Genomic DNA, 27,592 nt, shown 5'->3' with positions numbered 1-27,592 from the left:
ATTTTGTTATTGAAATGTGTTTGGAAAATAATATTATACCGATGAGATACAAAAAAAAAAAAAAATACTGAATTTAGGTACAAACACTAAACGAAATATAGTAAATTGACGTAGAAAATGTAAACTAACTATACTTCTTAAATGGGTTATAGTGTATTTGAAAGAAAAATCTAGTTATCATACGTACCCATACTTGCAAACGACTACAAAATAAGTTTAAATTAGAAATGCCAGTTCGTCCAGCTATTCACATTGGAATAATTATTACGAAAGTTACACAAAAACAATTACTATCGAAAGTATAATAGGTTACAGTACAAGATCATTATTATTATTGAAAAATAATATTTAGGTTTACAACGGTATAATGTATACTTAAATAATTAAAAATGATTGAAAACCCCAACGGAATCAAAGCAACATTTCGACTCGCTGTCATTCATCAATAATTTTATTATACGACTCTGTCTATTTTATAATGTATATACAATATTTTAATATGTATTATTTATTTATAAAATTCCGCTACAGACATTATAATTGTGTATTCGTGTGACCGAAGCACTCACCTCGTCTGTGTACCCGATGATCCCTTTGACAGGGATTACTCCAATTTGTTCAGACTGGAGGGAGGGGTGCGTGCGGATACGAAGTCCGGCACTGTATTTGCCCACGTGCTGCAGCAATTTCGTGGCCGGAGACGAGAGCGCCAGTCCGTGGTCCGGAGGCTTGGCGCCATTGAAAGGCGCTTCTTTCACGTCGATGTGTTTCGTCTGCAAACACGCCAGTAATCAGGTTAAGGTCGTAAAAGCTCGCATTATTGTTATTATTTAATAATACTTTAGGTACACTCGATGTATTATTACTATTTGTATAGCTACGAAGGAAATCGTTCTTCCGAAGCGGACGTGCGCTTGTACATAACACATAAAAATCATAACATATTATTTATTATTATACGTCAAAGTTGTATAATAATTTTTTCCGTCGATGTGTTTATTCGAATCGGGCGGATCACGTTGTGCGGGTCTACCAGTATTATGGTATATGAGTTATAATAGAGGCTCTGTGAAAAGCAATCATCGCGTTTGAAAAAAAAAGATTCCGATTCCGATGCTCATTTCGGCCCGTTGAAAGATCGTTTGGCATTTGTCTAAGACCCCCGGGTAAGCTCACTGGAGGTTTATCCTGTGATTTTTGTGATAAATACTCTGTGGTGGAAAGGGGAGGGGCGGATAAACCGTCTGATCGACGAGTTCGATTTATCACGACTATATATTATCATAATATGTAAAACGAGTTGCGTTTCATACAACCCCTTAAAAATCACAATACGTTTCTCGCTGTAGTGCTCCGAAATAAGATTAAGCAGAATTGTCTACCTATATGGTTCTGTAATAGGGTCGTAGCACAGGGGACGAGGAAAATGAGGACATTTCTTCATTGGCCAAATAAATACAGGATCCTCTATATATCAACATTTAACGATAGTTTTCACAGCGATTGAAATTAGGTAGTTAAAGATTTTTACGATATCGCTGCATATACCATTGTATAACGCGAAATTGCATGCCGATAGAACGATTTGCCATCAGCCTGTCCGTGGACGTAAAACTAATAGTCAATTAGTTTCATTATACTTATATGTCATATACTCATATAGTATAATATGATGTATTTTTATAAAATCGTATTACATTTTATTCGCTTTCATTCAATGCCCGGGTCGAGATTATAGAAGATTACCGGAAAGTTGTTTTCTATGGTATTGAAGCAGGTGATGATATAGTAACTTTTTTTTATTATTTATCATGAGGTTTCTTATTTACTCATTTATATTGAGTATCTATTCTATTCCTTTACCCAGTTTTGGCTTATCTTTGGCCTTTGCTAAAAGTACCAGGATGGATTCTTGGGTAATAAAATCTAACTTACTATTAAATAAGACAATTTACTGATGTATAGTGTCCAAACATTTTATAACATTACGAATTTTTTTTAAATTTCATTATGTCCTCTCCCTTTAAATTTATTTATATGAAGATTTATTCTTCTACAATTTAGTGTGCTATCGAATTATATAATTGATCAGAAATACACGGGTCTGTTAGATTATCATAATACCAGTTGTTTAACGTTATTGTATTTTATTTTATAGGTAAATAAAATTACTTGTTTCGTCAGTGGATAGCCGTCCACTTCCACCCTGATGTCATAATATCCAGTAGTCAATGGCGTCCAGTACACTATGTAGGTGCCATTGCCCTGCGACTCCATCGGAAGCTTTTCTGAGTCACCTTTTGTCGACGGTGACGCCAGCCTGAGTTCTTCAAACGAATAATTCTCGTAATGCTAAAATACATTACAATCGTGTATATTATAAGTATTTTTTTTTTTTTGTATAAGTATTATCGCTCGCATTTAGATAATATAATATACATTGTATTCATTATGATTTATGATCCGTGGACGTTTTGATTTTATTAATTAATAATACAATTTGTTGTTTTATAATAATCGACTTCGATGATACAATAGTCGAGGTATTAAAACCAACATAATATTATAATTACGTTGTTTTATCTCGACAGTGCACATTATACCGTACAACAATTAAACGATGTTATTGTGCATGTAATATAAACATTATTATATTGCATATACCTACGACGGTTTTTACAGACGGAATTAATAAATATATATTTTTTTGTTTGGCGCTGTTATAGTTGTATGCTCGCCGAGCAGTAAACCTTTAAGCTGTAATTATTCTGATTAAACGCCGACTTAATTAATTACCATTATATAATCTGCTGCCGTCGCAAACAGCGAATATTGTACGTCTACGCGAGTCCAACAAGACCAAACGCATTAAAATAATAAGTTTTCAATAGATTTCCTTGAGATTAAATAACAATATGTACACAACAACATGGTTCGAGTTTTCAACAAATTGCCGACGGTAATAACTAAACGCAATATACAATTTTTCTAACTATAATTTTGTTATTTAATCATAAATACGTACTTTCATAAATGTAATAGTTTGATATCTGAACTTGTCCTTGATGACCGCCTCGTACGGGACATACGTTTTTGGCACGGGGTGCCCACCGAAATACTTGTCATCCACCGTACCGGAACAAATGTCTATATATGGGTTGGCTTTGGATTTGCAGTTCGATTGAGTGAAGAATTCCACCTGTTGTGTTTAGAGTGTTAGACAATAATTTATTATAATATTAATTCGCATACGCTATATAGATATAATTATCCAGTATAGAACACCAAAATGTCCGATTCAACACAACAGTAAATAAACTTACGGCTAGTTAGGTTACAAATGTTACAATATTATAAATATCAATATATTATTCATTAGGAGCAAAAAAAGATCCGTAAACCCTTTCATATTATATCTAAATTTGTTTACGTTGTATTATTATAGTTATTTAAAACGCGATATTATAAGAAACATATTATGTGTTGTACGGTCGGGCGGTGAATACGAAATGTTATTTTATTATATTATTATTACCGTGTATGTTCAAATAACCTCGTTACAAAAAGTCAATCAATTTTTTAAATAACTGGTAGGTGCTCAGAATTAATCAATTTTATTATCGGAAAATGCATTTATAAATCAATTTTATAAAATATAATAGGTTTAAAATAATAACATAACTTTTTTATTTAAACTGTTATGCACTTATAAATGATGAAACATATATATTATACTTACTGTAATATTGCAAGCGAGCTCAATAGTTTTCATAAGTATAGAAAAGTTAAGGTTTTTCAACAACTTTATGAACGTTATTATTATTTTTTTTTTATTTCCGATTTAATTAACTATCGTATTATATGTGTGTAAAATACTAATTAAAGTTTGGATAAAAAATTTTTATTAATTTAAATTGAAAATAGAGTTTTTACCGTTCAATTACAAAACAAATAAGTTTTACTAAAAATAAAAATACACCAAGCGTAAATTAAATGTTAAACGTATTTAATCGCTATTTCTATTATTATTAAATGAAAATTAAATTCGCTAAAACCTTTTTCATAGAATCGTATTCAACGCTGCCCGCAAAATTTCATTATGCTTTTGCTAATGACTTATTTAACACTAATTTAAAATTTGAATGAAATGTTAACATAAATAGTAAAGTTATAATAATAATTAATAAATGAAATGGTTTTCTAAAGCGGTAAGCGAAATCACATTCAAAAGTTATATACGTCTTGTTAACCCTTGTAAATAACCAAACCTTAATTAAATAGGTTACTATTTTCCCTATTGATTACTCGATTTTATATTGCTATAGTATCAATGTACCTTTAACTCGATGCCTTATTCGTGTGGTGGAAAAGTGAGTAGGAAATAAATACAAATATGCACTCATCCTTTTATATATATATATATATTATAAAATGGTATCAATGGATTAATACAAATTAGATACTTATAAAACGTTTTATACGTCAACATTCCCTGATTTACTTAATTATGCATAATATACCATATTAGCGCATATAAACATATGGTCGTACTAATAACAATGTATTAGATTTCTGCAAATTTATAATACAGCTGACCTACAAATATTTGTTATTAGCACATTCTTAAAATGTACATAGTATTAAAATGAAACATAGGTAATTGATTACTTTTAACGAAATAAAAAAAATATTCAATTATTATTCAATACGTTATTACAATTCAAGTTGGTATAGTAATTTCGTTATTAAACATTGGAATTCAGGTATTAATATTAAAATTATAAAAGCACCGTACTAAATACTCCGTAAAAATATCATCGAAATGTAAACACTGAGATTGTTTTTAATATTTTTCAATACTATAAATTACTGAAATGATCAAAATGTTATGGGTATTTCAGTTAAAAATATTAAAATTTATTTTTAAATCTCTGAAAAATCAATTTATTTTCAATTATCTCTCAGTTTGTATTAAAAACAGAAAAATTATAAAAACATATTATGTTTCTTTAAAAGTTATTTTTAACGAATTCGCAATAATGAGATAGAACATGTTTTAAATTTTAAAAATCACTAGAATATATTTTAAATTTTATGATCTTTCAGCTTTCACTTTATAAATTTATACTAAAATTTAACTATTATTCAAATTTTCATTTCATCTGCCCTACAATCATGATAAGCTCGTTTTTATATACATACCTTCAATCCAATCGATTGAACTAGATTACCGTACTGGTCACGGGTTCGAACGGTAAATTTGGCAGGCCATCCACACCGCACCTCAGCCGTGGACAGCGAAAGCTCGCATGAATCCGGTTCGATGACTGACTCTGGTTGAAGCCATCTGGCCAGACGACAACCGGCCGAGTGTGGCGCACAAGCCACGAACTCCCTGAGAAAACGGTTTTCGTTCCCGTCCACGCTGTAAACATATGACAAAAACAACGAATTAAAAATTATATTCTAATATTGTAACATAAACAAAGAGACGATTGTATTTTTTTTATTATTTTTTTTTTTATCGTACTATATATTATTATTCAACATTATATTTGGTACAATATCGTATTTTACATGGTATAATATGTGTAATATGTGTCTTCTAGACTAACAGTTCTAAATATCCCATAACCCGCAAATTCTCAACTATCCCTTTTTTCATTACACCAATCCCTCCAAAGAACACTAAACAATTATAACTAAAATTATAATACGAATAGTCTAAAAATTCTAAATTAAAAATTGGAAATCTTTCGAAACACGTTACCATATTGTGTATACTGTACAAGGGAATAATTTTGATTAATATGTATTTTTAGTTACTACGTTAATGTAGATTAAAAACCTCTATTCTTGAAATATTTTATCAATTATAAAAAAAAAATAACCGAATATTGATGTTTACGCGTTTCTATTCTCGTCTCTCTTATTTTTTTTTTTAGTACACAACGATTACGACGTCGATTTCCCGTTTCATATAGGTATGTATACAAATATTTTGAAATAAACAATAAGTTATACTACGATGCTAGGTAGGTATATCATATATTGACTAGTGCTTTCAAAGAGAATAGAATTGTTTACAAGGACGATAATGTACGTAGTAGTCGTAGTACCATATTATATATTATAATATATATATGAATATTTTTTGTCAGCACAATCTATTGTGCTGCTTGTAACATTGATATGACAAGCACGTCGTCTCGTGGTTCGACAAGTCAGTAGAAAAAATTTTAAAATGTTTATTATGTGACATTTGAACAACAGTACATTCATCAATGAGGATAATAACGTAAAAATTATTCTGATAAGAGAGAAATAGAGAGAAAAATAACTAAAAAGTAGGTATCACGGTGTCATATATTATTTACCTCGTTATTTTAATGGCACAACATGCGTATATTGTTTATAATATATATATATATATATATAATATCGACACTGACTGTTTTATCATTCAACATTTCTAAGAAGAAAAGATCGCGAGAAGACGCTGCGCCGTCGTCGTGTAAAGAAAAATTATAGTTCATCATAATACAAAAACGATATTTGAAAAATGTTGTCTGAATAATAAAATAAAAATAAAAAAATAAAAAATCAACTATAATAATACCGTCTTTGAACTGCCAATATATTGTTATTCACGGTGCACTCGCCCACATCGGCGAGAGACGACTACGCGTTATACTAAATTTTTATATTTTTGTATTTTATATCTGTCTTTGTGTCTCTTTCGCGCATAGTGTTTGAAAATAAATCAAGTGTAGTTTGACATTAAAACGCCCAATTTGCGTTCGTATTTTGGCTGGTGCCCTACTACCAGTTATCGGATTTAAACGTATCGGCGGTGTTTTACGATTATTTTATCGCATACAAAATATAATGTTTTCTATTCCAACTATGCTGTAAACAAAAAGTGCGTAGGTATAGGTCACGCATTGTATTTTTTAGAATGATATATTGTATGTGCGTACCTGAGTTACCCGAAAGCGGGACCAATTTTATGGTTTTTACATTTTGTAAAAGAACTTTTGGAAACCGATATAAATAAATACGAAATAACATGGACGATTATAATATAGCAGTTGATAATATTATATTATTATATGAACATAATATAATATGGTAATGCGATAAAATCAATAAATTCGTACAATTCGTATCCCTTAATGCTGTGCGAGCTCTCATAGTATGACATCATTTTAAATAATTGTGTAAATGTAAAAATATTACATTTGTAAATCAATAAACAGTATTTTTAACCGCCCGGCTATAGGTACACTTGTAGGTCTCAAGTGTACCACGTCATTAAGTCAGTATAACTAAAATGGATATGTTAAATTTAAATTCAATGATAAATTATGATATTATGTGATGAGAAACGATTATGAGCGAAGTTGGTCTAACTTTTTGTAACTATATTGTTACTGAACAACTTTTTTAATAACCAAACGTAGGTATTTTATTTTTATTTTAATCCTGTATTGGCTCTGTTATTTTTTATGGTACAAGGACTTTATAATTATGTTTCTTCTTCTAAAGTACAAACTGGATCCGATTTGCTATCAGAATCACCATTAAAGTTGGAAATCGAAGTATTCTTTTTACTATAAAAACTAAAAAGTGTGACGACACAAAAATAAAAAAATACATATCATATCACTCCGTTAAGAATTTAGAATGTATTATTATTTTTAATAAACTTATGGTATTGTAATATTGTACTTATATATACAGACTGGAGACCGATCTCTCATGAAATCACTTGCTCTGCGTATTATAATTACATAATATATTAAGACTAACGAGCGATAGCCAGGCCACTACCAGATGGAAGTTTGTAAAACAATATCGAAAGACAAAAAATAATTATGGTACACTTTAACAATAATATAATATTGTCTCCGGGCATTTGTCACTCATTAATTCGTAAATTTTATAATAATATCATTTTCGCGTTACTATTATTAGAATTGTATAATTATAATATTTATAATACTTTATATTGTTATCGTTTCGGATAAGTAACAAAAATATTATTATTACGAGTATCGTTTATTTTTAATTTTTAAATACGTACTTAAAGAAAAAAAATGTATATAATATAAATTGGCCGTCTGTTAGGTATTGATTAGTGATTACAATATTAATTATATTTTAATAATGACTCAAATAACACTAATATATGAGTAAATGACAATTATTTACGTATACATATTAAATATAAGTACAAATATATATAAGCATATAATACCTATACATATCTGTATGTATGTTACAGATTAGGTGAATATATTGTCATACACATATGTATATATTATATCATCCAATGACGATGTACATTTTGTATTTTGTAGTTATTAGAACTTAAAAGTAATTACGTACTTATATTTACTGAATAATAATTCACTAAAATGTTATATAATATTACAATTAAAAACTATTCATTTAAAGCTACTCTCGTTTTAAACGCTATAGTAATATTTATGTACATAATATATACGTAATACATAGCGTGTATAATTTAAGTAATAAGTTTGAATAATATTGTGTACGAACGAATGGAAAATTATTATGATGTATATTAATATAAAGTGTAATAAAAGTTTGGAAGTAAATTTATGCATGAAAAATAGTGAGTATTAAAACAGAATGAATAATTTTATTCCTTTTTTTTTATCTTTGTTTGATTTGATCAATTCGTAAAAATTAGTCAACTAGCGATTCGTATTAGTGATTTATATTTTTTAATTGCTCATAAAAAAAAAACTTAAAATAAATACTCCGCCATTCGAAATCAATACCGTTCGAATAATATTTATCAGACATACAAAACGAATGAAACGGTTGAATCGAAATAGTTATAACCAAAACACTATAGATATATACACCTATTTAAATGAATGGGCGTCGACTGGAACGTGCGTGATTTATATTTTATTGCGCCTATATAGAATATATTATACATACATATTAATGTAATATACTATTTAGTGCTAATAACTATATACATAATGTATTATGTTTGCACTGTTCGAAATGGATCTTAAAATTATTCAGTATAATATGCATTATATTTTCCGAACACGATAATTTGCAAAACGCACGTACGTGTGACGCTCAGTGCATACATATGTATTTATAATATTCAACGATGCTACAAATCGTTGTTGATTTGGATATCTGTGTACGGTTTATAAATCGTGTTGGCGATTATTTCATAAATCGGAAAATATGACTACCTATTCGGTAATGATAATAACCGTATTTAAATAGGGTTAACCTTGAAATCAAAATTTATTATAATACGCGTACCTATATATTATTGTAAAAGTACGATCCGTGTTAAAGATAACTCTAAAATAAACCAGCGATATAGCGTTTGGAGAAGTATCTCGAAAATATATTATAGCTTACTCTCGCATTTTATAACATACCTATATTGTAGATCGACGGATATAAACTGGGCTACTAGTTTGGTTGTCCTACGGCTTACTTTTATTATTATATAATAGTAGCGGTTACAAAAAAGATCGTATTTTATCAATATCACAATGAGCCGCCGTCGTGAAAGGACGAAAAATGACAAAAACCAACGTTTAGACGATGTTCATGATGGAAATAAATATAAATAACTAAAAAAAGTAATATATACGTAAGTGATATAACACTACAGCAATTTTGCGTGTCTATAGATAACAGGATACGCGTGTTCGCGCCGAGTATATATTATTATTACTGTACATTTTATTTACTGCGGGCCAGTATTACGAATTCGACTTAATAACACGCATGTGTGAATTATAGAGTTTAATAAGGATACAAACACTTTGAATAATTTAAAGTCGAGAGTCGTGGTTATATACTTATATATATATATATATATATATATATATATATTAGTATGAGCGTAGAAGTAATTTTCGTCTTCTAATCTCACTCGTAGGGAGAAGTGGTTTAGGAGTATAACACTATTCCCTTCAACTACCCAACGGCCTAGAGACTTGTTAGGCATTCAAATTCAAATCGTGAAATTCTTGCAAAATTAATATTTACTCATAATATTATTATAATGAGTTATTATGAAACTTCATATACTATTCCAATTTATAATGGTGAATTATTATTGTAAATTATAATTATTATATCACTCGTATTTGCATAATATATGGGTTATTAATTTTATTATAATACGTATACCTAACATTAAATTAGCACCACTTCAAAATCAAAATCTAAAAATAAATATAATCGTCATAGTTAATGATGACAATAAAATAAAAAATAGTTTAATACTACATAAATATTATATTCATAAATATGTTTAATATATATTCACGGGTGTTTTGTTTTGTTTTTGTTTTTTTATCCAAATAAATAATAATAACTATAAACAGGACTGTAGAAATCGTTGGGAAAACCAATCGTGTGTGGCTATAAGAGAGTGAACGCTGAAACCGCGCGTAGACATAACAACGAATATAATTTATAATTATTCGTGTAAGGCCAAGACAAAAAAAGATCTACATATATATATTTATATTATTATAATGCGTGTGTGTCAACGGTAGGCAATCTACACGTCAGCGTACAACACACGGTCTACACAATAAATTACCAGTCGACGATAGATATCAAAGTAGTTACAGCACGTAATATGCGTATATTGTATAATTATAGCGATCTACGCGATTATAGTGTTATGACGTATCATCACCTCATCTCGTGATTTGAAGTGTTAGCTAAAATATACTCAATAATTTGAATGACGATTTAAAATCCCAGTTATAACAGTATTTTTTTATTTTTTTCATACTGAATTTAGTTGGTTTTTAAACATCGAAAGACTTTGGTAAACAACTATGTAGCTTGCTATTATTACGTAGCGGCAAAGGTGTATAGTTTTATTATCCGTGAATGATGTTATAATTATTTTTTCTTGCAACATAATAATATGTAATTTGTTTTTTAAAAACAAAAAATAATGTTCGACACGATGCCGAATTATATAATCGTAATTTGTTTTTTGTTTTAGTAGGAGTTCCTACTCTGACAGAAAATAAAATAACTAAATATACCTATATTAACTCCACAGATGTATTTATATTTTGTATGCATTATGGTTTAATTGAAAATCATGGAATATTATAATTTATAATATATAGATAACATATTGCACATTAAGGTCGTATTAAAGTAGAATTTACAACAGCTACGTTATGGACTATACGCATCGCGTAATGGCAACCGTATAAAAAATTAATAGTGTAAATGTATATTATAAATACACATTTTTGTATACTATAAAAATAATAATAATAATAATAATAATAATAATAACGTAATCTGGCAACAGTTTGGAATGAAGCGGCAAAAAAATAACTAATAAATTTTCGAGATTAGTTTAGGGAAAACAACGGACTCTGTTCACAAAGACCTTTAGACAATTGAATAGTGGTTTTTGTAATTGGATTTCCCGGCTGAACGTTTTCCATTTGCACAAATCTTGAAGGACGACAGGGGTGGTGCTCGGGTGAACGTCAAGTCGTATAAAAACTACATTGTATATACACGCACACACATAAACACTTTCGTACGATAATATATCTCTTTCTGCGCGTGCCATTCATCGGGTTTCAGATAATATGGTTGCTCTCGGACGGGGTGGTTTGGGGGTTGGTTTTGTAACTCCACGATGTGAAACAGTGACTATATATACACCTATATGAACGAGTACACTGCATGTGTGCGTGCTAGTAACAAATTAAATGCGATTAATGCGGTCGCGAGGAGGAAATGTATTAGAGGAATATATATCGTTATCATAGTATATTCGATTGGCGACGATATTATATAATACGTGATATATATACTACTAGTAGCGATGTTTGTGATAAATTAAATCCATACGATTTAGCACTCCTTGAGCTCCGACAAATGTAAACTATACACATTTTTAATATAGTTAATTGGATTGTTGTGGCCAAATATAAAATACGGGCCTATACTAATTTACAGTATTCTATTACTATATTATTTTTTTTTAATATCTACTACGGATCTTGCTGGATCAATTGACGACATTTTTATAAAAAAAAAATCGAACTAGAACTGTGTGAATTTGGATCATGTTCAAACATTATTTAGTTGTTTCAGTTCTTCGATTTCGTGTAGTAAAAATATGTATTTATTGTAACTGATCCTGCATGGTGTTGCCCGCGACAAATTTAATAAATTAGCGAATTTATCCTGTTTTAAACTCTGTCAATTTAAACTACTCATATTTTTAACACATTTTATATTTCGGTGTTTTTGACAAAAATACGTATATTTTATTATACGGGTATACAATTATAACAACTATTGTATGGTATGTATAATCAATGGCTACCCTTTAGAAACAGAAAAAATTTTAATTTTTCGTTAGCCAATTATTATTTTTATGAGTCACCCTTTAAAATGAAAAATTTTAAAATTTGGTATCGAGGTGTACACATCCTCGATTATTGGTGTGGTCTATGTCAAAACCATGAATGCGATAAACTTGGCTGTGAATCACTTGCACATACGCATATATACACACACATTGCCTTTTATTGACATATACATTTAGTGTATATTATATACGTCGTTTTGCGGACACTAAAACTATAGTGCGATATATGTATAATAATAATAACAGCTGCGATGATGTTATCGTATATGTATGTAAACCACGGTTGTGGTCGAATCTCATTCACACCAATCCCACCGTTGAGGTACATTATACGATACCTCTAATGTTAATAATATTATTATTATTCCCAAATGGGGTCGATCCATTATAGAACATTATACCGCCCGCGTATAACTCCTATCAAGTCTGCCACGCCTCAAGTTACAAATCGACGTCATTATGCGTTCGTTACATCGTTATTATTATTATGCATTTACGTGACGGCAAAAGACAAACAAATATTGTTGTGGCTCCTGCGGGTTCGAGGGTGTAATAAGCCGTGCAAGTGACAAGTCTGTAGGGAGACGATGTTTCATTGTATGTAGCAAAAATTATCATATAGTACTATAGTGGAATAAAAAAGAAAATTTTAGTAAAAAGTAGTAATTTAGTAAAGATTGAGATAAGTATAGTTAATTCACTTTAAAGTTAATAGTAAGTACAAATACGAATTATCCTGGATATTTATCTATATCCGTGGAGGTGTAAAATGGTGTCGACGACAACGAATTTATTAAAACTAGCTATTATAGCTTATTATAAAAATATGTTGACATTTTCTTTTTAGAACAATTATAAATAATATGTATATTATTAGGTATTTATAATATTTTTGATTTGATTCGTGCAATGCAAAATCTTAAAAAGATCAAAATAAAAAATTACTTGAAGAATTTACTATAATATTTTTAAATTAACGATTTTGGAGCTAGGAAAACATCTACTGATAAATGGTTATTCTTATGAAAGTTGTACAATAATATTGAGATTTATGATTCTCTACATATATTGTAATGTTTGTGAAGAGTCAACGCTTCATTGACTCTTTTTTTTTACCACAATATAATAATGTTAAATACTTAAATAAAATAAAAGAATCATACGATTTAGTTGGAAATTAGAAGAAAATTTGGAATGATTGAATAGCAATTCATAGTCGGAGTAGATCTTCAAGAAGAGCACATGTGTAATAATTTTAATAAAAAATGATGATGAAAAGTATGAATTTAAAACAGCTAGACATAATATATTAATTATACAGGGTTTACCTCATTAATATTTTAATCATATTATACCTAATGACTAATGAGGTATACCAATGCAATAATGCATCGATTATCTCGATACATCAAATCATATTTGAGCTCTATTGCGCAATCTATTTATGTAGTTTAATGTTATGTTTTTAATAATATAAGTAAATTCGAAGTATAATAAAGTTTTACCACAGATTTATCGAACAATTCATCGGTGACAACATTCAAGATCGTGAAAACCGATTAGTATTGTTCTATTTTAAATTACCACTAAAAGTTTATTATTATTGCCAATAATAATTGATTTGATATTGTTCGATTTATTTTGAGAGATTTGAATTTAAATACACTTTCATGTATTTATATATTTTCTTATATTTAGGTTTTGAATACATTTTTATTTTTATTTTTTTTTTTAACTTCCATAAAATTATTTTTATTTTACTTCAGACATCCAAATCGCTTAGGAGGTGCCAATATTGACACAAAAAAAAGTGCAAAGTGCAAAAGTTGCATCGTTATATAGTGGCCACAAATATAATAAATACTGGGACGTAAATGGTTGCATTATGCAAACATGTCCTTTATAATCATGGATAATATAATATCATACGCGGATAAACGTTGATGCGCATTTTCGTAAATTTTTTAACCGGCAAAAAGCTAACGATACCATGGTTTTATTAATCATCGCCTATATATATATTGTGTCATCGGATGGATGATAAAGACTTTTCGGTTTCTTCGTACGCAAACGAATCTACACGCGTTTAAGTGTCCTGTTTAATGGTCAGGACATAATAAAATTGTTTACGACTATAGGAATAAACCACCGATAAATTTGCAGTAAACCTTTCTATCTCGTTTCGCAAGCGCTCTCGCAGGAGATTTGTTTGGATTTCCACTCGTGGCTTTATATAACAAACAAACATGGAACTATAAATTAAGTGCACCGATCTTGCAGCTGCAACTGCTGCAGTCTCACGCTGGCGCTGCAGTATCTACATATTTTATACGTGGTCATCAAAAAATCTTAATCAATAATTTAGTTTACTAGTAAATAGTAATATTTTGTAATAAGGCCGAATTAAAAAAAATACTTAAATATTTATATTTTTGTACTAAAATATTATTTATTGACTTATCACTATTTATATGTATAAATGTATATTTAAAATATATACATATTAAAACGATATAATATAAATATGATGAACAAAGGTCAACTGTACGCAGTGAAATACCGCAATGGCAATATTAGAAATTAAAATACAGTTTTTAATTTAACCCTGGTCGTCAAATTAGTTATACTTAGCTAACTTATAAAATATACGTCAAACAAAATTAATTTAAAATTTTCCGGGTGATAAATTTAATGGTAATAAAAAGCTAGTTATTTGAAATATTATTAACGTTTTAAAATATTTTATATAAATATAATCTTAAGTGGATAAAAAACATTATTTAAAAAAATGAACAGGTATATTTTTTACTATTTTTGTCGTTATTATTATTTTATTATTATTATTATTTTTTTTTTTATGACAAAATGTATTTTTAATTCCTTGTTCCAAAGCAGAATATTCTTTAGTTTACTTTGACCGAACGATTATTTGATGTTTTATAAGTATTACTAGTTTAGATAAGCGTATAATACTAATAAATTTGGAGCACGGATTTGTATGCATTTGCATATTTATTCTGGTTGATCATATGATATGCTAAGTAAGCACAAAATTTGTTTCATAACATAACAATTTAAAGAATGAAACTTTTTTAGCGCATATTTTTGCATATTTTGTAATTTTTCTATTTTAAGGGCTTATTTTACAATTTTAATAGCATATTTCATCTTTTAGTGCATATTTTGATGTTTTTGGTTTTTTTAGATATTTTTGAAATATACAGTATTATAATATAATAATATAAAATAATTGTCATACAATGCAATTCACATTTAGGTAAGTAAATTTATTTTAAGATACATTTTTTATAAAAATTGATTCTTATTTTTTTCTTATAGATTAAAACTACCTGCAAAAAAAAAGAAAAATATTAAAAAAAGTATATACTTGTTTATAGTTGGATTCGATAATTTTTTTAGATATATTTTATTAAATTAAATATTTAAAAAATAAATTTTTTTTGCTAATAATTTTTATGCATATTTTAACATTTTAGTGCCTATAGTTATGCATATTTAGGTTTTTTAGCGCATATTTGGTAGTTTTTTAATGCATATAAATCCGCACTCTACAGTTATAATAATCAGTGGAATGGAACAAGGATACTACCCAAAATGTCAATCCACTATACCTACTTTGTAAAGTAAACTTTAAATACATATAACTAATATAATAATTGTCTAAAATTTTATTTTATAGATATAAATACTAAAAAAGTATATCCCACTTAAAATATCTAAAAAAAACATTTGTTATGAAAGTGTAAAAATGTATTTTTCTTTCTAAAAACAGTAAAAACAGTTGTTTTATATCTATTCAAAATTATTTAAAAGAAATAAAATATTTTCAAAAAACATCAATGTTTTTTTTAAATACGAGTTTCTTAGATAGTTAGATTAAATGCTTCACTTCGTGAATATATGATTATAATATAAAATGATTAATGATAATATTATTAATAGTGCCCGCGCACATATTTTAGAGGGGTGTGCACACACACACACTATAGACTATGCAATCCGTGTTAATGTTTCGAGCTGGAGGCCTGGAGCTATGCAAAAACGCACGGCGAATTCGTAAAAATAAAAAAATAAATAACCTTGTTATATATAATATTATTATAATATATCAATACGAATTTCCTAATTTGAATGACTCCTCATTACGTGTTTTTAGATTCAATTGATAGGGCACAATAATAATATTATAATATATTTTAATACGAGAAACAGCCGTGCTTTTCGAATGCGCCGGAACAGAGATATCACATCTCATGTACGATATAAATTCCAATTACGATGTAGCAGTCTCGCGATTAATTTATATATATTTAAAGTTTCAATGAAACACGTTTTACGTACATTGCCCGATAAAAGCCAGTTGATTGAGACCATTGTCCGTCGGAAAAACGGTTAACACGCGATCGAGCAAAGTGACGAGTGAATACGGTTTAATTTAAATATGCTCACAAATGTTTGAAAAACAAAATCGTTCGATATTCGCGTGCGAATCGGAACAAATAACCGTGGCCGTTTAACCGCAGGGGCATTTTGCCGTAGCCCAAAAATATATAATATTATACGGACTAAAATCCAAAAATAATTTTTTAAATAATGATAAACCAAAATGATATAATTGCTACGAAAATAATAATAATAATAAAATTGAATTGTACAATATATATATATATTATGTACGTGATAATCTTACAATTTACAAATTAATAATGATCAAATCGACTTAAATAATGATTTAAATAACTTTTGAACATAATTTGATCGACGAGATTGAAAGGATCTATTTCAAAAACTATGTATCTTGCATTACCCGGTATATAGGGCATATAGGGTAGTAGATAATAATATGGTACGTAATGGTTGTGAAATATTTGCAAATATGGTAAGTATAATATGTGTATAATGGTTTTATGTATATTTACTATAATGTTGATTTTAACAACACAATATGGTTTTAGCGTTGCCGTAATAGGACTTTTCGTAAAAGCGCTATTCCATACGGCAATAAATGATTAATGACTCGAGAGCATAAAAAAATTGAAGCAGACGTTGTAAAAGAAAATCTACTGAATGTATACGGAACGTATACATTTACAGTGATTAATATGTGTGCATTGCTCCATTGGCTGAAGCACAATTGTCTTACATCCATCCAAGTGGGCGTGTAAATAATCTCATAATATTATATAATTTACAGGCGCGTCGTTGCACAAGCACATTATACAGATCAATCGGCGATTACTTCCGCGTAATTTTCCGCAGAAAAATCGCAAAACGGATAAAATTATACACAGTTTCGAGAATTGTATCCGTCTGCATAAACCCTGTATGAGCTGTTGTACTGAACAGATGATCGTTTAATATTATGCAAGCATTCACACACTTTACGTGGTTTTGAATTATGAGCGTTATGAAACGTTTCGATCGTTTCGAAAAGCGTTTGAAACAGTACACGCATTGCGGGACTTGTATACGAATATTGTACGTTATTTGTAGAACGCTGAAAGCATACCATAATATCATATTGTTATTAATATGTATAAACTCTAAACGGCGCAGGTCAACACTCGGTCGACACTTCCTTAGGCAAATAAACGACAGAAATAACAAGCCCGGCCGAAAAAGCGGTGGCGTAATAGACGAGAGGTTTTTAAATTGGCTCACGTCTCCGATCAATTTGACTATTTGTCAGCGTCACGCTCACGCCCTTATTGCGGTCCGGGACGTCGCGTCGTCGGCGCCCCTCCTGCCGCCAATATCTGTATAGGGGTTTTCGGCGCGTTCGGTTTTTTTCCCCGCACCGCCTTTGCCGATGATCGATGAACGCGGAGACGACAGCAACCGAAGGGGGGTCGGTGATGTGAGTGTAAATGAGAAAAAAACCGTCGACGGACGTGGACGAATGGAGAAAATAAAATGCACGCAACGACGTTCCAAAACCGTTTTGTATAAGATATTACGCCTAAGAAGAAGTCTAGCTAGAGATCCCATCGCTGAAGTATAATAATAATAATAATAATGTTTTATGTCACCACCTTGAATATCATCAGAATACGTGAATTTACAGACGAGATCAATTGACGTGGAGACGTTTTTACGTGTCAATACACGTCATTAATATACAACCGTCTGCACAACATAATATATTATATATTATATTATAATATCTACGAATTGTAAAATGTTCGTATTACTAATTTTATTATAAACTCATTTTTTTTATTAAATATACATACATAATATTATAATATTATATACACATCATATTAAGCTCTTAGGAACTTAAATGTTATATATATTTTAGTTTCTGAGTGGCTTGATGAATGGTATTGATTTTAAAGTGATATATGTGTTTTATTTCTGTTCTAATGCCTTTGATTTTCAACTTAGTTTTAGTAGAAACTTAGATCTAGTTTATACTTAATAGGGTGAAAAGCAGACATTTTCTATAACTTACAAAAATAATCGGGAAAAACGATAAAAAAAATTACGAAAAAACGGAATAATTATACTGAAAAACAAACTTAAAATGTTCACTTAATATTTTCTATACACATAATTTTAACAATATTTTGCTGTTTTTTAAGCTATTTATACACAGGATTTATTTTTTATTTTTTTTATAATTTTTGATAAAAGCACTAAAAAGCTTGAAAATGTCATACAAGGCTCCTCGAAAACATTTATAAAATATTCATTTGTATAGCCAACGATTGAAAATTCAATACAAAGTTCTTAAAAATTGGTTCATACTGAACCAAAAAAACGTAAATAAATTATATTTAATATGTTTTACTATATCTTACGGTATTCAAGGACCATATGCATTTAATTTCTCAAAGTTATATAATATGTCAGATGGGTTTAAAAGACTTGCAACCTTAAGTTTATGACGAGTAGAATATTATCTACCGAACCGTGAACTGTCTAAGTCATAATAATATTCATAAATAAAATATGTTACCACGTTTAATTATTGTTGTTTACTCTGTTTTAGTCGTTTCAAAACAATTTCGCGTAAAGCAGTACTTTTTAAAGGGTATGTTGTGAATTTAATTAAACTAGAGGATGTGAATACTATATAAATATATTTAAATTTATTATATCTCGTGCCGGCTTTTCATAATATATTATGGTCACATATAATAAGTGTAATAGGATATCGGAAAAATTGGACACTATATATTGTTACACTTAAATGAGATATTTATGTTTTGCTTTTCATTGATGACGTATATGTATAGTAGCTAGTATATAGCCACCTATTGGCAAACCTTTAATATAAAACGTTTTCCATTATTTCCCCTTGTTTTCCGTTACCCGTTGGGGTACTTTTAGTTTTAATAATATTACGAAATCCGTTCGTTCAATTTCGTTCTGCTATGTAATTTGATATTTTGTTTTCTTTATATAGCTGAAAAGAGGCCGAACCATAATCCGAGATCAAATACCAAGTTTAAAATTTAAAGTTACGATGATCAAAGCGCAACTGCAGACGCCTGACATATCACCGATCGAACCAACCGAAAACTTCTAATAAAATTCTTCGCAAAATTGTATGTAAACATGACAATATAATACAAGTTATACCACATAAACAGACATATATTGTGTAAAACAAGATAAATAAAGTTGTATGTGAAAAATGTATTTCAATAGCAATAACTCATCAAGCGTAAGAATCAGAATAAATAATCGAATCTAACAAAATTGGAATATTCAGAGAAAGTAATCATAATTGGCATAATTTATAAGTATAAAAGATGAAACAGACTCAACATTTCGTTTTAGAAACGTAAATTTTCACCATTGATTCAAAATGTTGTATGAATTATTAAAAAACTTATATTAATACATTTTGAGATTTTATAAAAAAAAAACTCTAAAAATATTTTTCAATGTAACAATAAAGTCTACGCTAACAACAGTTTTAGTAAAAAAATTTAGTTTCTATACGACCATAACAATGTCTTATTGAATTTCTGATTTTGAACAATTAATTTTATAACGCAATAAATCGAAATTATATACAAGCTACAATATTTAATTGTGCGTTTATTTAATATACATATAGTGTATATATTTTTTAAATCATTCAATTGTATTTGCTTAGCACACCTATCTCGTTATAATTTACATAAACTTTGAATTATAATAACGATATAATGTAATGTGGTATGCACACGGAACTCTATAAAAATATGTTAACAGTCGCAATCTCTAGATCGTATAATTATTATACACATTATACATTTATGTACTATAATGTGTATTGTGTGTGCATAGATACTTTATTAATAGTTTATAATGTACTTATTGCTCAAATACAAACCACATCAACGCGTAATATTGTTTAATTTGCCGTTTAGACGTTTATATAAACGCTCACATTACCGTTATGCATTTCATTATTGTGCCCTATCTAGGCACGCATATATACATAATATAAAATGTAAATACCAGTTTTCAAATAAACATACATTTAATTCGTTTAAACAGCAAATAACGACTAATCTGTTGCTCGTCGAACGATACGTGCGGGACCAATTTTACACTTGCCTAAAAGTTTAATATATCTCTAATGTGGTTAACTCTCAAGGGTAGACCATAATGTATTATATGTATATATTATATACTATACAGTACGTATAGTATAAGGATGAGTAGGATGACTATACATGTATATAGATATATGTTTTGTGAAATGATGCCATGATACGATTTGTATTCGCAGCAGAGATTTCGCTATGAATCAAATGTGTAGCTGCAGAAAATAATGGTGTATATATATTTTAGCTACACCTAACATCGTAATACACACAAATATATATTACACGTTCTATTTTATTTAAAAAAAAAAGGTCCATTTCATCGTAACTATTACTTGTTACACACACACACACACGAACATATATATATATATATATATATACTAGATGGGTACATACATATCTATAAATAATAAATATAGATCTAAAAAATCATCCTTAACCAGCGAATCACAGTATAGCACAATATTATATCAAAACAGGAATTTACATGTTGGATGAACGCACGCACGAGTGCGAGATTATGATATTGTTCGTATTTGTCATGGTGATCACCTAATACCATTATTATATCTAAGCGTTATCGGCTATATCATAATATTAACATTTGTCGATCGTCAATATTAATAGATATTTATAAACAATATTCACACAAATAAACAACAACATTAAAATAACAAAATAGTAATAATAAAAATGCCATTGATTTTCAAAACATTAATTTTAACACTTTTATTTTGAATAAAATTTTAAATACAATATTTTTGAATTGATTTACTACCTCAACAAATTGCTAAGCAAGACCGTGTTACAGATTTTACCCATATTAAATGTTAATTAAAAGTTTTCATTTTTGTTTTTATCCAAAAATATTAAACTTGGTAAATGTTTGTGAATATTTGTACATAAATTCATATTTTAGTCTACAGCAGTATACCTACAGCCATTTTATTTATTAAAATTACTTGTACTTCGGTATATAAATAAAAAAACGTAGATAGGTACCCAATAATATTATTAATATGAACATATAATATAATCTGAAGGTAATTTATTAATCATTGCGATAATTATGAGTATATAGTATGTATCTATATTTATATCTACTTCACACATCCATAAATAAATCATATATTATTTAACGAGCAATATTTCATTAACTAATGCCAACTAAATAATTATAATAATGTACCTGTGTCGTATATGCGTTTCCAATTTGTTACAACTTACAACGCACTTGTAAATATCGTTATTTAGTGTTAATCATAAGGGGCATCTTTAACGCGTCTTCAACACAATTTAGTAACTATTATAAGTAATATACTAATATACGAAAGTAAGTAGTATACTTAATTTATATAATTCATTTTGAACGTACGATTTCGTGTACTAAATTCTTTGCATTTAATGTATTTAATTAAGATAAATTTACTAAGTTCAAATATTTGTTTTATTTATTAGCTATTTATTATATTTTATTTTAAATTAAGTTTATGATGTTTTTTTTTAATTTACCACATATTTATAATTATCGTATTATACGTATAACAATTTATATTAAATTAATAGGTATACATATTACTTTATTAAATTAATTATAGTCGTTAAAATTTAATATTTAAAATTTTTTGAATAAAAAATATGTTTTCTATATAAGCGTAGATGGACAATCGTATTGTTGTATTGTCTTATTATTTTTAGTAAAATATAGAGCAGTAATATTGTCGTTAATATATTTGTCGAAAATGTCAATAACAATATGAAATTAAATATGTGAATATTCTTATAAAATTAAATAACTTCGATCAGTTTAATCAAAAGGTTTTTTCTCTGATTTATATACAATGTAAAAATCTTTCGATCCAATTTATTGATAACTAAATTATTATATTTTTTGATTTTATGAATAAAATCTGATGTTTTGATTTAATTATCATATAGTTAATTTCAATAATAAATAACACTATACTGCAAAATACTTAAAAACACAATTAATAAAATATTTCTAACATAGATTTTAAGTAATATAAACCAGGGATCTTTCTCTGCTCTAATAAGATACACTAGATTTGTTGTTGATTTAAAGTGTATTGAGTCATTGTGATAGATCTGTTTAATTTAAATTCGATGATACATTATTGTTAATAATACTCGATTTTTTTTAAGGATATTTTATAAAGCGTTTTTATCATTATTATTACCTAGTACAATAGGTTTAATTAATTTTTAACAAAAATTATATACTATTTTATCATAATAAATATTATTGTCATTAACTTATGATTAAAAATAATGTTGTTTAATTATAATATACGGTTTAGTATTTCCATAAGTAAATTTGTATTGTGTATTTAAAATATAAAATATGAGAAATATGAGTTATGGTGAAAAGTTTCAAGTTCCTACGATTAATATTTGTCGAATTACAACAAAATAACCAAAATTGTTAGTGGGGGAATCATTATTTTTCATAAAAATATCCAATTTCATGAAAATTAGAACATCGATGCCCATAAAAACTAAAAAAATAAATTATGCTTTGTTATTGTAATGTGATCGGAGAAAACAAATTAAGATATTAGCTATTATCCAGCAAAGAATTTCTATTCTTTATGAATAAGTTTTCTATGTCGGAGGCTTGAGTATATTTAAAAGTATTTTATAAATAAAAATACATACATTTATAGAGTAATTATTAATTTATTTTAAACGGTACTTTACTGTAGGTTTATTGGAAAATAGCTTTGAATAATTGTACATTTAAATTAAATAATTAAAATAAAATTAATGACGATATTTAAATTAACAGCTGTTTACTATTTTATTAATAATTAATAATTTCGACGTAGTTGAAAAGTATAGAGTTTATATTTTTGAGATGGTAAATTTTATAATAATGTACATATTAATGTTTAATATTTGTGTAAAGAATTAAAGAATGTAACAAATGTTCCAACATGTATTTTAGATCTTTACACTTTTGTAAAACAAAAATAAATAAAGAAACCTTGTATTACATTTTCAGAATTCAATAGTTATTACATTTAATATGTTTAATAAATTAAATTACAAGGTAGGTAATTTGCAATTTTTTTTTCTCATTTTGTTAATATTTTTATTAAAACGTTTAAAAAAAAGTTGAATTTTCTAATATCAATAAGACGCTCGAAAAGAGCTAAAATATTTTGAAAATTATAAAATGTTTAGAAAACTAAAATTTAAATATTTAAAATATACCTATTATGTCTAAAATAAAAATGAAATAACTAATGATTTTTATTTATAATGTATTATTTGTGTGGATTAATCAATATATGTATACTCATACTTATGTTTCTATTTAATACTGCAAATTGCAGAACTTTTTCATGCATAAATACATCCTGTTAATACTCAGATATATACAAACTATAAATACCTATATATTTTCAAACTACCTATAATATAATATTTAAATATATGATTTCGGTGTCAATACTTGTATAGGTTTATTTACCAACCATATTACAGATCACTTCAATCTATGGCTTGTAAATATACAAATACTGTTTCGATCGTCAATTTTTACAGAAAACGGTCATATTTACAGGTATTTAAATGCATGTATTTGTTTACTGCGGAAAGGTCTAAATTGACAGAATCGAAGTTTATTGCTTTGTCGGGCACTTAAAATAATTAAGCGGACAAGGGTTTACCTCCAATACCACAAAAATGTATACAACCAGAAAATTAGTTTCAGCCTCAATTCAATTTTCAATATAATATAATTTTGACGTTCAATTAAGATAGTTGACAGTATGCATCTATATAATGATAATATTATTAATACACCAACATACGCACTTCATACACTTCAAAAGAGAAAATAATTCGTTTCATCTTGTAATTCTTGTATCGCAATGTCACCACTCACCAATTTAATGTGTAATGCATTAATTAAATTATTATAAAATTTATTATACAGCTATGGGTAGTGACATTTAATTTTACAATTTTTGCGTATATGCACTGTCCAAACTGTATATACCCCATAATTCATCATGATATTCTCATAATATATGTAAATGAGTACATTAAATCATATTATGCATATATAGGTCTACACTCAACACGGCATATACAATAAACATATTATGTATTACATAAATTTCTCAGTTTCGGCTAACTATAACATTGCTCTGGTGACGGTGTCAACTCATTAATATGATAATGTAATTTTAATATAGGTAGTATACGTATATTATATGATCCTTTAAAACCCACACACATAACAAGTAGATAAACTAACCTAGTCTATAGAATATATTATCTTTCATGTCTCAAAAACATTGATTGTCGCATCTACTTCAACAAAATCTTGGTGTCGTGTCAACTTAATGATATGATTATAATACACTGTATTAGTACGGTATAATATATCTCATTACATATTATTATGTATATAAAAGTATAATATATATTTTCAGGATAATTCATTTTAAATCATTTGCACAAAATAAAATCGAAATATTAATAAATAAATAACAATAATAGATATTATAGTAATATTAATACAAAATAATATAAATACTACTAATAATATTATAGTGTTTTATTTTATAATAAAATATAAGAATTTCACATAATATTATGTCAGAATCGATTACGCTATATAAAATTAAACATTATAGTTCTCTATTGCACGACATTATGATATTCTTCACACAGGTATATAAGAAAACAATAATTGAATTCTCTGCTGATAAATCACCCATTTTTTTTTTTATTATTAATTAAACAATTTGTAATTATAATTAAAAAATGTTCCGTAATTTAAAATTATATTTTATTTTTTTTACTGTGATGAAAAGGTTAACGAGTCTATAATAAATATAATTTTTATTATTAAAAAAAAAAGCTCTTTTGAAAAATACACTTCGTTTTATGTTTGCTGTACTTCAAACGACATTTTAATATTATGCAAACTATTTTTAAGGGATTTCATTATTTTGTTGTATTGGTTGCAATACAATTTTAATAAGTTGCAGCTTGTTGTGATTTTTTTAAATTTTTTTATTTTATGCTATTTTAGTTCCAAGAGAGGTATACTAAAATAATGATATATAGCAATATAAATTATATAACATAATACTCGTTCGTATATGTATAAATCACTTATATCGTAATTATTTGATATTGTACAAAATATATAATCTGCAATACATTACATATATACGTAATTCGTAATGATATATTTATTATATTTTATAAAAAGTTTAAATACTTATTAGAAAATAGTTCACGATAAACTGTTTTGCTAATATTGTTCAATTAAAATTATTTTTGCATATATTTTGTACAAATAATAAAATTCAGCTTGAGTACCTTTTAATAATAGCAAGTATTTGAAATTCATTCAAGTTATATTATGTTTATATTAACTATTGGTAAATGGTAATTAAATTCATATAGATTATATGGATTATTGCACAAATGTTCTATTTAGGTATACCATTTTTTCTGAATAAAATTTAATTAATAATATTAAAACTCACAAAAATTGTTCTGCTGTTACATATGCATACTTTGATGTTTACATTATTTCCAATAAAATTTTTTTTTTTTTTTTTTTTTTTTCTTTATTAATATATATACAATCTGTACACAAGGCACAATAAGAATATAGGCTATAATATTACAGGAGGAAAATCTTGAGTGAAGAAGCCACCCACTGATGACACTTCGTCAATAAAATTTTAGAATGCATTTTCATATTATTTAAAACTCAAAGAATTTACTTTGTATTTTCAATCCTAAAAAAAGAAGATAAGTGGCTATCATTGTGTTATATAATAGATGTCAACATCATAATGTTTTATTTACCCATTTTATTGTTTAATTTAAAGAAAAATAAAATAATAATTTTCCAATATTTAAGTATATTTTAAGTTAAGCTACGGCGGAGACCTGTTGATGACTGTTTTCATGTAGTTTTCATTTGAAGTTATTTATGGGATAAAGGATATTGAGCGTTTTTAAAAACTAGACTTGCATGTTCACCACTATAGTGTGATGCATTATATCCCTCTCCAAAAAAAAAAATTAATTTTTACCACCTATCGAATTTGGTTACTTGTTGTTTTTATTTTATTTTTTTACTGTCTGATTATGTTTATTATTAATAATATTTTTTTGTAAATCAATGACGTTTGTAATTTTTTTGTTATATGTGTATAATTTATCTATTTCATCTATATCTTTATCTAATTTTTAATTCCACACTATTCTTTTCAAATTTAGGTGGGTATAAGCACTCTTATATCAAAATTAAAAAAATTGTTTACTATTAATTTTATTTTAATTTTTACCTTTAATTTCTAGAAGAAAAATTAATTTTCCCTTTTAAATAATAGAGTAATTACTTAACTTAGACAAAAAAAGATTTTTTATTTTTTTATTTTTTAATGTTTGCATAAAAATTAATTAACATTTTCCCATGTAATATAACTAATATAAACATAAAATATTTGTTTGATATTTCCAAATGTGTTGGCAATAAAATAAATATAAAAATTCTATCCTAAAAAAAAAATGTTTGGATGTT

General features: G+C 27.3%; 2 protein-coding genes across 4 annotated transcripts in view; one reads left to right on the top strand and one right to left on the bottom strand.

The window, feature by feature from the left end:
* Nucleotides 1-19,893, top strand: part of LOC132923359 (uncharacterized) — a 185,322-nt gene extending 165,429 nt beyond the window's left edge. The window contains exon 37 of one of the 2 annotated variants that reach the window (XM_060987310.1): nucleotides 19,875-19,893. In XM_060987310.1, the coding sequence (XP_060843293.1) occupies nucleotides 19,875-19,878 (4 nt within the window). In that variant the 3' untranslated portion in view covers nucleotides 19,879-19,893. Of the gene's footprint in view, nucleotides 1-531; nucleotides 572-19,874 lie in introns of those variants that run through there. The other variant, XM_060987309.1, reaches the window with a different exon arrangement.
* LOC132923361 (E3 ubiquitin-protein ligase MYCBP2) overlaps nucleotides 1-27,592 on the bottom strand; it is a 277,986-nt gene that overhangs the window by 35,838 nt on the left and 214,556 nt on the right. For both annotated transcript variants that reach the window (XM_060987311.1, XM_060987312.1), the window contains exons 36-39: nucleotides 5,203-5,425; nucleotides 3,026-3,199; nucleotides 2,173-2,352; nucleotides 570-773 (exon numbers count right to left, since the gene is read on the bottom strand). In XM_060987311.1, the coding sequence (XP_060843294.1) occupies nucleotides 570-773; nucleotides 2,173-2,352; nucleotides 3,026-3,199; nucleotides 5,203-5,425 (781 nt within the window). The remainder of the gene's footprint in view (nucleotides 1-569; nucleotides 774-2,172; nucleotides 2,353-3,025; nucleotides 3,200-5,202; nucleotides 5,426-27,592) is intronic.

This window comes from Rhopalosiphum padi, chromosome 2 (assembly GCF_020882245.1).
Source record: "Rhopalosiphum padi isolate XX-2018 chromosome 2, ASM2088224v1, whole genome shotgun sequence".
In the NCBI taxonomy this organism is placed as follows: domain Eukaryota; kingdom Metazoa; phylum Arthropoda; class Insecta; order Hemiptera; family Aphididae; genus Rhopalosiphum; species Rhopalosiphum padi.
The sequence above is the reverse complement of the archived record's forward strand: the minus strand, read 5'-3'. Positions and strand labels throughout refer to the sequence as shown.